Source organism: Pseudorca crassidens, chromosome 11, assembly GCF_039906515.1.
Source record: "Pseudorca crassidens isolate mPseCra1 chromosome 11, mPseCra1.hap1, whole genome shotgun sequence".
Lineage (NCBI taxonomy): Eukaryota > Metazoa > Chordata > Mammalia > Artiodactyla > Delphinidae > Pseudorca > Pseudorca crassidens.
In genome coordinates, this window is record NC_090306.1 from 68,568,059 (window position 1) to 68,580,761 (window position 12,703).

Below are 12,703 nucleotides of genomic sequence, written 5' to 3' on the forward strand. Positions count from 1 at the left end.
AAGGTGAACTGCTTATTTCTCAGCCAATAGAAGGATCCTTACTCTGTTTACATTTTCTGCTTTTGTAAATTAAGACTTTGCTGCCACAAGAACTATGAAGACATCCATCTGGGGGTTTGATGAAAAGGCTGTTTACTAATAATATACAGCAATAATGCTATATTTTTGTGGAAAGATAAAGTCATATTTTTGCCAGTCCTATATTTATCAATTCTCTCTTTTACCTTCATTAGGAAAGGTAGATAGGATGCTGTCATTACATCAGTTTTACAGATGTAAGGACACCCAAAAATCCAATGACTTGCCAATAATCAACAGCACATGAGTGGGAGCTAACTGCCTTTGAAATTAGCATATTTAATGAGAGACTTTTATTGTCCCTTGAAAATAAACAGAGCAGAGGAAATGACTTAGTCTGAGCTGAAAGTTTATATCTACATGCAAGAAAATTGTAAGACAGGAAGGAGACTATTACCTGCCTTAAAGAAATTTATATTAACAGTTAATAATAATTAATAGTTAGCAGCTATTGGGGTTTTTAAAATTATTTTATTTATAATTTTTGGCTGTCTTGGGTTTTCGTTCCTGTGCATGGGCTGTCTCTAATTGTGGCGAGTGGGGGCTACTCCTTGTTGCTGTGCACGGGCTTCTCATTGCAGTGGCTTCTCTTGCTGTGGAGCACAGGCTCTAGGCACGTGGGCTTCAGTAGTTGTGGCACATGGGCTCAGTAGTTGTGGCCTGTGGGCTCTAGAGCACAGGCTCAATAGTTGTGGCACACGGGCTTAGTTGCTTCGCGGCATGTGGGATCTTCCCGGAGCAAGGCTTGAACCCGTGTTCCCTGCACTGGCAGGCGGATTCTTAACTACTGCAACACATGGGAAGTCCCAGCTATTGGGCTTTTAAAAGATATCTGCCATAGTGGCAGATACTTTCACACACTTTCTCTTATTTTAATCTTCAGATCAGCCATGTGAGAAAGATAGTATTATCTCTGTTTTACAGATGATGAAATAGAGTCCCCAAATTGTAAATGGTCATATTATGGTTAGACTATCCTTAAACTCCTCAGAAACTATAAGAACTTGAAATGTGATGACTTATTTGAAATGTTGAAAATATCAATTAACAATAAAGTAAAAGGTTTCTAATTTCCATTAAAAGTAGTGATAAAAAGACAGAAAACTACTTCTAAAGCGATCAGATGCCAGATCTTATTTAAGTGGTTTAAGGGTTTAGTAAGAAAATTTCAATATAGAAAAAATAATAATACTACACTAAAACAGAAAACGTATAAGACACTTCAGTTTTTAGTGACTAGCCATAGTAGGTATCAGAAATTCTTAGCATAATACCAGATTTCAGAATTGACGGACAACATCGAGATTCCCATTGCACTTAGAATAAAATATAATCTTTTTGGTAGCACCTATAGGAATCTGCCCTATCTGGCTCCCACCACTCTTCAGCTCATCTTATCCGACTCTCCATGACCCAGTCTCTCTGCTCTTTTTTCAGCCAATCCTGAGACAGGCTGGGACCTGAGACTGGGACCCTATGCTGCAGGGCTTGCACCTGGACAAACGTCTCCTCCAGCAACAAAATACAAAGAAACTATAAGGGACCAAAAATAACTGCATGCATGCACAGTTGGGGCAAATTACGGACAACAAGATAACAAAAGGACCAAATCCTATTGCTACTTCTGAAGAGCCAGGAGCAAAAACAAGATGTTGGGAGCAAAAGCAGGGTATTGCGCATGCCCCCTGCACTCAACACCACCAAAGGGGTGGGCAAAGCACCTAAGCCATCCCTCCGGCCAGACCCTGGACACACCCCTACCCTCACCCCATAGAGGAATGAGCTCGCCCCTCCTTGGGGAGCGAGCAAGGGAACCTGTTACTTATTTTCGCTCCCCCGTGCTGTAGCAGGGGCCCCAGTAAAGCCTTGCCTGAATTTCTTGTCTGGTTTCTTATCAATTTCTATTGACTAAGGAAGGCCAAGAACCCTGGTAGGTAACAATCCTACACTGCAAGTCATGGACTTTCTTGCCTGGATACCTTCACACAAGCTTTCTTCTGATGATGACTGACTCGTCCTTGCCCTTAGTCTCAGCTTAAATGTCACCCCTCAAAGAGGCTATCCCTAACACTATTAAAAGGAGCTCCTCTTATTCTTTTATATGGCACCTTGTTTTCTTCCCCTTTTCCCCCTTTAACACTTGTTATAGCACTTCATTATGAGGCAGTGTTATATTCTGAAGTACTGATATAAATTTGTGTTTTTTCTGTACTTCCCCTCCCCCTTTGCTTCCTTCAGCTTACATCTACAGAGCAAACAAAGAACTCAGAAACAGCTGAAAGACTTTGACTTTGACAGTAAGGCAGAAATGCATTCCCCCCCCCCCCCCCCCCCGTTATCCAAAGACTAGATAGAGATTGGGGCCAGGGGGCGGGGGCAGGAGGAAGAGAAGGATGAAAAGCTTCACTGATTATACAGGCAGAAGTAAAAGGAGAAAAGTATTCAAAGTGGGAGGGGAAAAAGAAAGTTGCATTGTCAGAACCAGGAGTAGGTGGAAAATACTCAGCACATACTGTCCTGAGAGTGGGAAACCAGTGTGCTCATGGTCTGTGGACAAGTGATCCCTTTCCATAGTCCTGGAAACTTGTAAGCCCTCTGAATTTAGAATAATGGTTTTCAAAGACATCAGGTCTTATTCACTGGAACCTGTAAATGTTGCCTTGTATGGAAAAAGGGTCCTTGCTGATATGATCAACTTAAGAATTTTGAGATGAGATTACCTAGACTTATGCCCTAAATGCAATCAGAAGTGTCCTTGTAAGAAAGAAGTAGAGGGAGATTCAACACAGAAGCTGCAAGGAGCAAGAAGCAAATTCTCCCCTAGAGCCTCTGGAGGAAGTCCAGCCCTGCTAACACCCTGGTTTGGGGTCATTCAAACTGATTTCTGAGTTCTGACCTCCAGAAATGTGGGAGGATAAACTTCTATTGTTTAAGGCGTCAGGTTCACGGTAATTTGTTACAGCAGCCACGGAAACTAATACACACATGGAGTAAAAATCTCATTACTCTGACCAGTGTGGAACTGAACTGAATCTCTGGGGGAATTTCCTTTATGCTGGGATAAGTGATGGCTATACCACCAGTTACATATACATGGATATGTATACAGGCATACCTTGGAGATACTGAGGGTTTGGTTCCAGACCACCACAATGAAGCAGATATCACAATAAAGTGAGTCACACGTACTTTTTGGTTTCTTAGTGTATATAAAATTATGTTTACACTACTCTGTAATCTATGAAGTGTACAATAGAATTATGTCTAAAAAAAACAATATGTATACCTAAATTTTAAAATATTGCTAAAAAATGCTAACCATCATCTTACAATGCAAGGTTGCCACAAACCTTCAATTTGTAAAAAACTCAATTATCTGCAAAGCACAATGAACAAGGTATGCCTGTATGTTTATTATTATCATCATCACTATTTTTCTACTCTTTACCGGACAGAAAGTTCCACGAAGGTTATAACCCTTTCTCTTTTGTTCACATTTATACCCAGGTCTCTGTTTAGCAGCTGTCACATAATAAGTGCTTTACAAATAATTGGGGGGTTTTTTTGTTGTTTTTTTTTTTTGCGGTACGCGGGCCTCTCACTGTTGTGGCTTCTCCCGTCGGACGCGCAGGCTCAGCGGCCATGGCTCACGGGCCCAGCCACTTCACGGCATGTGGGATCTTCCCGGACCGGGGCACGAACCCATGTCCCCTGCATCGGCAGGCGGACCCCCAACCACTGCGCCACCAGGGAAGCCCCTACAAATAATTGTTGAATGAATGAAAAGTATTGCTAAAATAGCACAAAATGAGAAAAACACAAACAACAAATGGTAAAAATAACTACGAAAAAGACTGTACCAGAAGAAAACTGAATAGTCAAATACCCATTACTAGCAATCTAAATAGAGATTTCGGCCAGTCTGACCCCATGGGTGAGAATGCTTTCCAGCATATAGAGACCTGTACTTTAATACTTGCTAAATGTGAGTGTATTCTGGCATTGATACATTTTCGGTCAGTTTCATCAGCACAACCTCAGGGTATGCTCAAAGCTCAAGTTGGTCTATTAACGTCTGAGAGCTAATGTACCTGGTGCCCGTCCCTGTAGGCTGAAATCGCAGGGCGGGAATGTAGCAGTTCTGGCCTGTGAGCTATGGTTACCTGCTCGGTTGGGATAGTACAATATTCTTCTATTCTGCTTTTTAAGTGAGAAGATCTATCATGAGCCAATTCAGAATGAAGGGGACTAGAACACTACCTGTTCGATGTTGCAAAATATACCGGATTATGTTGCCTTGTTTGTGCCATTCCTAAAGTGACTGGGTTAAGGCAACATAATCGTACTTGTCTTGGAGGCTTCACAGTTGTGAGTGGAGTGCCACATGAAATTATTCAGAGAACAAGAATTTTCAGCACTTAACTGAAATTCCAGCTTGCACTCCTATTTAATTATAACCCAAACAATCTCGCACTCAGCTGCCCAGCAAGGTAAAGAATCTGGTAACAATTCCTTGGCAAAGAGAATCTGAGAATAGCTTTACTTGAGGCCTCCTAGCCTAGAACTCAGGGATGCTCATGCCAGGCCTCTACAGGGACCCAAAAGCTGAGGCTCTGCTTTGCCTTCCCCCTCTTTATGCCTGTATGGCTTCCCTCTAACAGCCGCGTGGACCCCCAAGAGTGAGTGTGGATCAGGGCTGTCACTGGGTGTTCAGGCCACACTCTGGCCCTGTGCTTTCTGTGCCTGACACAAGGTGGAGTGATGGGTTAGGCAGGGATGGGACCATCAAACACATTCATACCAAACTCTCTGCACCCCCTCAGGATTCTGAGCCGTTTGAATTCAAGTAAATGCCTCCTTTTCCAAAATGCTACTGTTTTTTAGGAATGGTTCTTAACTTTTTAAAGGTCAAAGCCCTTTATGAGAAACAGAAAAACAACAGACCCTCTCCCAACAAAAAATGCTTATGCAAACCTATAAAAGTTAAAAAAAATAAAAAAAACCACTTGATCATTTCTATACCATACAGGAAAATACTCATCTTTTAAGGGCTAAGATATTTATTTACCCTTAAATTAGGATGAATAAGGCCAGACTGCCCAGGTTAGACTCTCCACTTCTGTCATTCAGTAGCTGTACAAACTTGGGCAAGTCATTTGATCTCGCTCTTCCTCAGTTTCCTCATTTGTAAAATAAGAGTGACAAAAAGAGCACCTACCACAAAAGATCATTATGAGGAAATAATAAATTCAATATGTAAAGTGCTTACAATGGTGCCTGGAGTTAAACAAATATATATGGAGCTTTGACTAGATAGGTGCTGTTCTAAGACTGAAGGCAATGAACAAAAATTACTGCTGTCAATGGGGCATGTGTTTTTAATGTAGAGCTTAAATTTCCATAGAAATCTTATAGTGTATTTCATAGTAATTAAAAGTATCTTCTTATGTATATTTTCTCTTTGTTCAGATAATAGATAAGTAAGATTTAATACAGATTTCCCATCTGGGATGCTGTAGGTTCACAGAGCTCAGATCTAGACAGTTCTAATTTGTGTTTCATCCTCATTCCACACCTGATAGCCTTTCTGTATAAATAATTTGGGCTGTGAGGACTCACCCTTAACTTGGCATAGGTATTTATAAAATGGAAGAAAAGCCACATTCCAGGAAAACAATTTATGCTGTCCCATCCCTCAAGTTTTACTCATTCATCTGTTATGCTTAAAAATCAATTAGCGCTGTTCATACACTGTATCAACAGCTTTATTTAGGATTAACTACTGGGCAAATTTAACTGCAATTTCCCTACCAATGATGCTCTAAAACAATGCCTGGATTTCAGGAGCTAATGAAGGTCTCTTTTGACTATGACATATTTTTAAAGTTCTTATGCTTTTATTTTATCTTTCTGCCCTGTGCCTTCCTGTCTCCACCTGTCCTCTCTCCCATCAGCACCAGGAGGATATCACATTTCAGGTTGATTCTTGTGGACTCTCTCACTTTTAAAAAATTATTAGGAAATAATTATTGAGTCACAGGAAGTTAAAAAGAAATGTACAGGGAGGTCCTATGCACCCTTTACCCAGGTTCCCTAAATATTAACATCTTTTAAAACAACTGTATAATATTAAAACCAGGGCATTGACATAGGCTCAGTCCACGGAGCTTATTCAGATTTCATTGGGATTTACTTTTTAAGTAACCAGTTATTACATTTGGTAAGCATCGGTTATGATCACAATAAAGGCTGAAATTCACTTCTTGTGTGTGTATTTGGTGTGGGCCTGTGTGTGCACATGTGTGTGTATCCATTTGTGTGTGTGTGTGTGTGTGTGAGAGAGAGAGAGAGAGAACAAACTCTGACCCTACCCTTTTCATGAGACTTTTGAGGAACAAATGGGAGAATTTTAGGTAAATACTGTTCATAAACTGTAAAATGCTAGATAAATAAAAAGCATTATATTGTAGTATATGTCTAATGCTCTGTTCAAGAAAAAATGTCTCATTAGTAGGGTACACAGAGAGTAGGTAGAGCCTACTTACCTGTATAAGGAGTGTGTGTGTGTGTGTGTGTGTGTGTGTGTGTGTGTGTGTGTGTGTGTAGGGGTATTTAGGAGTCTCAGCAAAATCCCATCTGAAAACACAGTACACAGTTAGAAGGGACCTTGGGACCAACTGTTCCAGTCCTCTACATTGTACACATATTTTGAAATACTCTTGCTGGTTAGTCTTCTAATCTCTGATTAAAACTTCAAATGATGGGCACATACTGCCTAATGATTCAGTCTTTCCCTATGTGTTTAAAGGTCCTTCCTTATAATAAGCTGTAATCTGCCTTCCCTGTGGCTTTTATCCACTGGTCTTGGTTCTGCCATCTGCTGCCACACACAATGGAGGACAAGTGAAGGCAGCCATCGTTCCCCTGAGTCTCTTCTCTACCCTGAACAAGGCAAGTCCTTCTTTCTGTACAAGACTGCTTGACTCTGGATGAGCTTCTTGTTCTCTCCAAGGATGCAACCACGATCAAAGTACAGTGGGGTGTGAGCTGAACAGCATATTCAGAGCTGGACCAGTCTCCTCCTCTGTCTGTACATGATACTTGTATTAATGGCCCCTATGATTACATTAACATCTTTTTGTGTTTTTCATTTTTCCCCTCAACTTGCTTCATTTTTCTCTTGAAATCAATTGAAATCCCCTGGGCTTTTTTTTTTTTTTCCCCCTCAACTTGCTTCATTTTTCTCTTGAAATCAATTGAAATCCCCTGGGCTTTTTTTTTTTTTTAAAGTGTAAATTTGCCTTGTTATTTAGCCATTCCTTCCTGATTCTGCACATAGGTAGCTAGTTTTCTGGGCAAATGAGCAGGACTTCATGTAGATTCTTATTAAATTAGGCCTGTTGTACCATTCTATTGATATTTTTTGTATCCAGACTCAATCACTAAATGTATTTACTGACCCTTCTGGCTGCATGTTGGCTGTAACCTTTATATACAGCCCTTTAGGTCCTTCTCAAAATTGCTGATGAAACACTTTGGTATAAAAGGGCAAAAAGGAGATCATTAGAAAGCTATAAATTCTAACTATAACACTGTGACCTCCTGTTACCGTTAAATTTTAATTGAGCATTCAGCTCTAAGTTTTTACTGAGGATTGACCTAAGAAGTAGCCATGCGCAAAAAGCCTCTGTGTAAAATTCTATAAAATTTTATTAGGCGATTCAATATCTCATTTGTAAAAATCCCATGGGAAATTTCTCCTGGAACTCAAGGATAGAAAAAAATCCCTACCAATGCTAGCTGAGCTGGTATAAGTTTCCTTCTGCTTTGATTTCTAAGAGGCTAAGAGAAAAAAAAAGTACTTGCTCTACTGCTGTATCTTTTCTTTATTTCTATTTATTGATTTTCTTCCCTTCTATCCCACTTCATTACCTAACATGCCATGTTAATAAATCCGTATTAACATATTTTACTTTTTATCAGATATCATGATATATCCTTTCTAAAAGCAGGTAGGGCATAAAAACGAACATGCATAATTAAGACATCTTTTCATGTGTCTTTTCAGACGTTTAAAGGTCCATGCAACAATTTCTTTACTTTTCAAGTAGGACACTAGGAAATTTTCCCCAGAGTACTTGTACTGAAGTAGTAAGGTTTGCTTCAGCCCTTCAAATCACTTCCTTCCAAAATTTGTTCTCAGTTTAGAATGGCATGTTCTGAAAATCTTCCATATTTATTTCCCCAAATGGTACTTTATTTTAAAGTGTAAATTTGATCATTTGCTAACATTTTCTCTTTTTGGCCCTTCCATTACAGAATTTTTTTTTTTCATTAAATACTGCTATCTGCCTGGAATTATTTATCCTGAAAAGACTTGTGGATTCAATGTTAGGAGCCCAGGGTTGTTGCCTTGGATTAACTACTTTGTGTGACTATTGGAAACCCACTGGGTCATGAAATTTCTCATTTACAGAAGGAAAACTACGTTTTGATGAATATCTGATAAATATTAGTACTGTTAAAATGTATATAACTTACTTTTAAGTACTTTAAAATAGGTAGTTTATAATGTATAGTTTGATTATATAGATGTACCATGTTTTAAACTCCAAACTTAGAAGCTTAAAGCAGTCTAGGTGGTCAGCAAACATTATAGAGTGTTACCAAGGCAACATTCTAGAGGTTGGTCACTACAAAAGCATTTGTTATACCCATCTTGATGCTTTGTTTTATTAGCAACATATGTCAGAAATGGACTCCCACTGGCACAATTAGTGACTTATTAACTAGCATTATAAATAGAACTTAATCGACAAAATTAAAGGTTTTAAATATAAGTGGAATACTAGAGATTTTGGAGATGTCCCCCACCTTTGCATGACCAGGTTACAAAACTCTTAAGGAGGCCCACAGCCTGTACCGAAGGATCAGTGGCCTAAGTTGAACACTAAAGCTTCTTATTTCCAACTGTCACTCTAGTAGAATTTCTGGTTGTTTGATGCTGAATATAAAGATAACAAAATCCTGGCTCTGGAACGTTGTTTCATCTGCCTCAAGTAAACCTTTTTTTCAAGGTAATGACTGGAATATCTGAATAGGCAGAGAACTAGGATATCATCAAACTTACGGAAGAGGTTGTATGAGTCTATTAATGCCTATTTGCTAGTAAATGTTTGCTAAAATATGACTATATGTGTAGCAGAATTTGCTTTAAAACTTATAGCTGGCAATAGCAATATCATAGGGGGACTGCTAACCCTTTTCAACATTCTGCAGTAACCACACTTACCTATCAAAGGTGTGTATAACCAAATTATCACAGGATAGCTCTCAACTGACATTTTGCCTCATTTTAATTTTCACCAGAGCCCTTCAAATTAGTCACTACTCCCCTTACTCAGATTAGAAAATTCAGGTTTAGGGGATATTAATCCATAAAAATATGGATATTGAGTGGTAGAGCCTGATGTGTCTGATTTCATTGCTCCAACTGCTCCCGCAGACTCCCAGATAAAGTCACATGGTCATTGCAAGGAATGGATGAGTGGTTATGAAATGGCAGCAGCTGGGTTCTCTGCAAATGTATGGGTTAAACAAAGGCTCTTTAGCCCTTTTGACAGATAGCTTAAAGTCAACTCATATTAAATTGATTTGATATATATTTACTGTTCCTTTATATATATATACACTTACTATTAATACAGTTTTGGTTCTTTTTTTGTACTTCTCATGTTTTAAAATCTATACTCTCTTTTGATCTACCCAATATATTCAGAGAAATTGTAATTTCATACACTGAGGCACAGATTACTCTGTGACATAATTGCATGACCTAGCTCTAGAGCCCTCTCCTAGAAAGCTTGACTATAAAATTATCAGTTGAAACATGCTTTGAAAAGTCATAGTTATCTAAAAGTCAATAAAAAGCTCATCTCAAAGCATTGTTGCATAGAAAAAAGTAAATGAAATGGTAATTTTAGAATTGGAATGCTTAAGGGAAATAAAATATTCATGGACTGATGATTCTGATGTACAGCAGGGATCAGTGGAGTTGAATGAATGATTTGGGGTCCTATAAAGCTACTAATCAGGCTAAAAAAAAATGCAAGATATAAATAGAAGAATTTACTCCATAGTTACCAACAAAATATCACATTCCAAATTCATTTATTTTGGATATTATGTCCTTAGCAGAAATCAGTATGGCCACAAATAACCCAAATCTAATTTATTTTTTAAAATCTTAAGTTCTTAGAAGACAGATCCTAGGTGAACAGAAAAGTAAGCTTTGATATGTTCCTATCTATACTTCTGAAATTTATGCTTTAAGGTTAATTTTTTTATTTAAGTAGAAGTTATGGGGAAAAATTATTCATTTCACATGAAGCCATTTCATTAACAACTCGTTATTACATGTGGAGGTAATGGCATCCAAAGAATATGAGGTTATGAAAAAAATGTATGTTCTTAGTTTTAACTTCATGTGAAAACTAAAATAAATATGATGAATAGATAATATAATCAAACTTTTCCAGGAAAGAGGCTGATCTATTTTTGTTATACTCTAGCTGTATACCCGGCTTACAGAATTATCTGTGCTTTAGCCTTTCCCATGTGTGTTATTATTACACATATTAAAATTATTCTTCCTCTTTAATGAAAATGAAAAATATATAGAGTGAGAAGTTTTAGCTTTATTTTTTAAATGTGTATATTTGCTCATAATAACTGAATAAAAGTGACTTGAAATTATGTTCTTTTAAATATTAATTCAATTATAGTATTATATGGGGGAAATTCTACTAGTTGGGATAATATCTTGGGATGATTTTCCCACTAGGTCCTACTTATCATCCCTGAATAAGACAAAATGAGACATCAAAACTATAAAATTGCTGCTTTTGTAGGCTTAATATCCATCAATGCTGAGGAAGCTGTTTGGACACAAAATTAAGATTTGTTCTAGGATTTCAACATTGACTTTAGTAACAGCAGGGGAAAAACAAGAATGTGCTTAGAGAGAAAAACCTCTGATTATGTTATGAACGTACCACTCCATTCACTGATAGTAGCTGGTCTCCTCGCTTGAGGCCTCCGTGTCTTTCGGCCACCCCTCCAGGAATGATGCGAGAGATATAAATGGGGGAATTTTGCTCCTTTCCTCCCATCACATTAAAACCAAGGCCTTCATCCGTTTTTGGCAGCTCGACTACCCGAGGGTGGGAATGGCCTTCACTAGCTGCAAAAGCTGCAACTGTTGCCTGAAAGAAAAGATGGTCATTTGGTGATAAAAACGAGGGAAATAAGGCTCATCACATGACTTGCAGTGTGTAGATCTGGCAACTCCTCCTATTTTACAGCATTCTCCTGTGAAAGAAAGAACACGAAAGGGAGGAGGCTTTCTTCATTTAGATGTCCTTTATAATTCCTTTCTTTGGTAAAGCTCAGCCCAACTATTGATATTTCCACCTTTCTAGACCTTACCCATTATGATAAAAATTTCCCTTCCTCATAAACATCTTTCCCACTAACCTTGGTTAGATGCAAATCTTCCTATTCTTGGACTCCAAATAGCTTTGGTACATATAATACCTACATATGGTACATAAACTATAATTACTGTATATATTGTATATATGTTGACCATGGGCACCCGAAGGGCCGAGATCGTGGCTTCCACTTCTTTGTATGACACACGGTCTAACTTGGTGTTTGCACATAAATGTATTCAATACGCTGATGAGCACTTATATGTATATATACTGGTGAATACATCTAGAATTTTGCTATTGCCAAACCACTGGCTTAGAAAATTTAGTTTCTTTTTCTTTTTTAATTGAAAATGCCTAAAAGAAAAAAAAGCTAAAAGAAAATAATAGATTCAAACAGGTTATAATTATTTCATATCAATATTCCATATTATTATGAGAGGTCCTCTTATCTGGCACAGGTTTTTTTCCCCTATATTTTACATTAATATTTCAACTACTGCAGTAACGTAGGCAAAATGAGCACTCCATGGTTTTATACCTAGATGTACAAAATATCATTTAATATGGATATAACTTTATTTTAAAATTCATATATGTTAATTTAAAAAATAAGTTGAAGGAAACAACTTACCATTAGTTTTCACCCCCCTCCCCTCCATAGAGAAGATTTAAATAGTTTCTATCAAGAAAAGATTCTTCTGCCTGCTTCTTATTTTCCACCTCTGGTAAACTGCCTTAACCACAGTTGGTTAGATACCTACTATAAAGTGATTTACTCAACACTGTGAAAATATTGATTCCCAACGACTGTACATTCTTTTCCACACACAGCATTATCACATCAATTTAGCATTATGCTACTGTCTGCATTTAGTGAAAGATAGTGAATGATATGGAAATAATGGCTTGCTTTTAGCTACATGCATTTGCTCATGCAAACCTTGCTGTCATGCATAGATTTTAATGGCTGACATGGATGCAATGCAGACAGCCCAGAAACAACCAGAAAATATTGTGCTATTGCAACATTATGCTGCTATCCTGCTGTTCTACATGAATAAGAAATGAGAATGGTAAAACACTACATAATTCACTTTCCCCTTAATTAAACCATGTAGGGATCATTTTTC

General features: G+C 37.9%; 1 protein-coding gene across 5 annotated transcripts in view; it reads right to left on the minus strand.

The window, feature by feature from the left end:
- Positions 1-12,703, minus strand: part of LIN7A (lin-7 homolog A, crumbs cell polarity complex component) — a 365,099-nt gene that overhangs the window by 177,902 nt on the left and 174,494 nt on the right. For all 5 annotated transcript variants that reach the window (XR_010932507.1, XR_010932509.1, XM_067697467.1 and 2 more), the window contains one exon: positions 11,133-11,342. Coding sequence is in view for 3 of the 5 variants with exons in the window: in XM_067697467.1 (XP_067553568.1) it covers positions 11,133-11,342 (210 nt within the window). In the remaining 2 variants the exon portion in view is untranslated. The remainder of the gene's footprint in view (positions 1-11,132; positions 11,343-12,703) is intronic.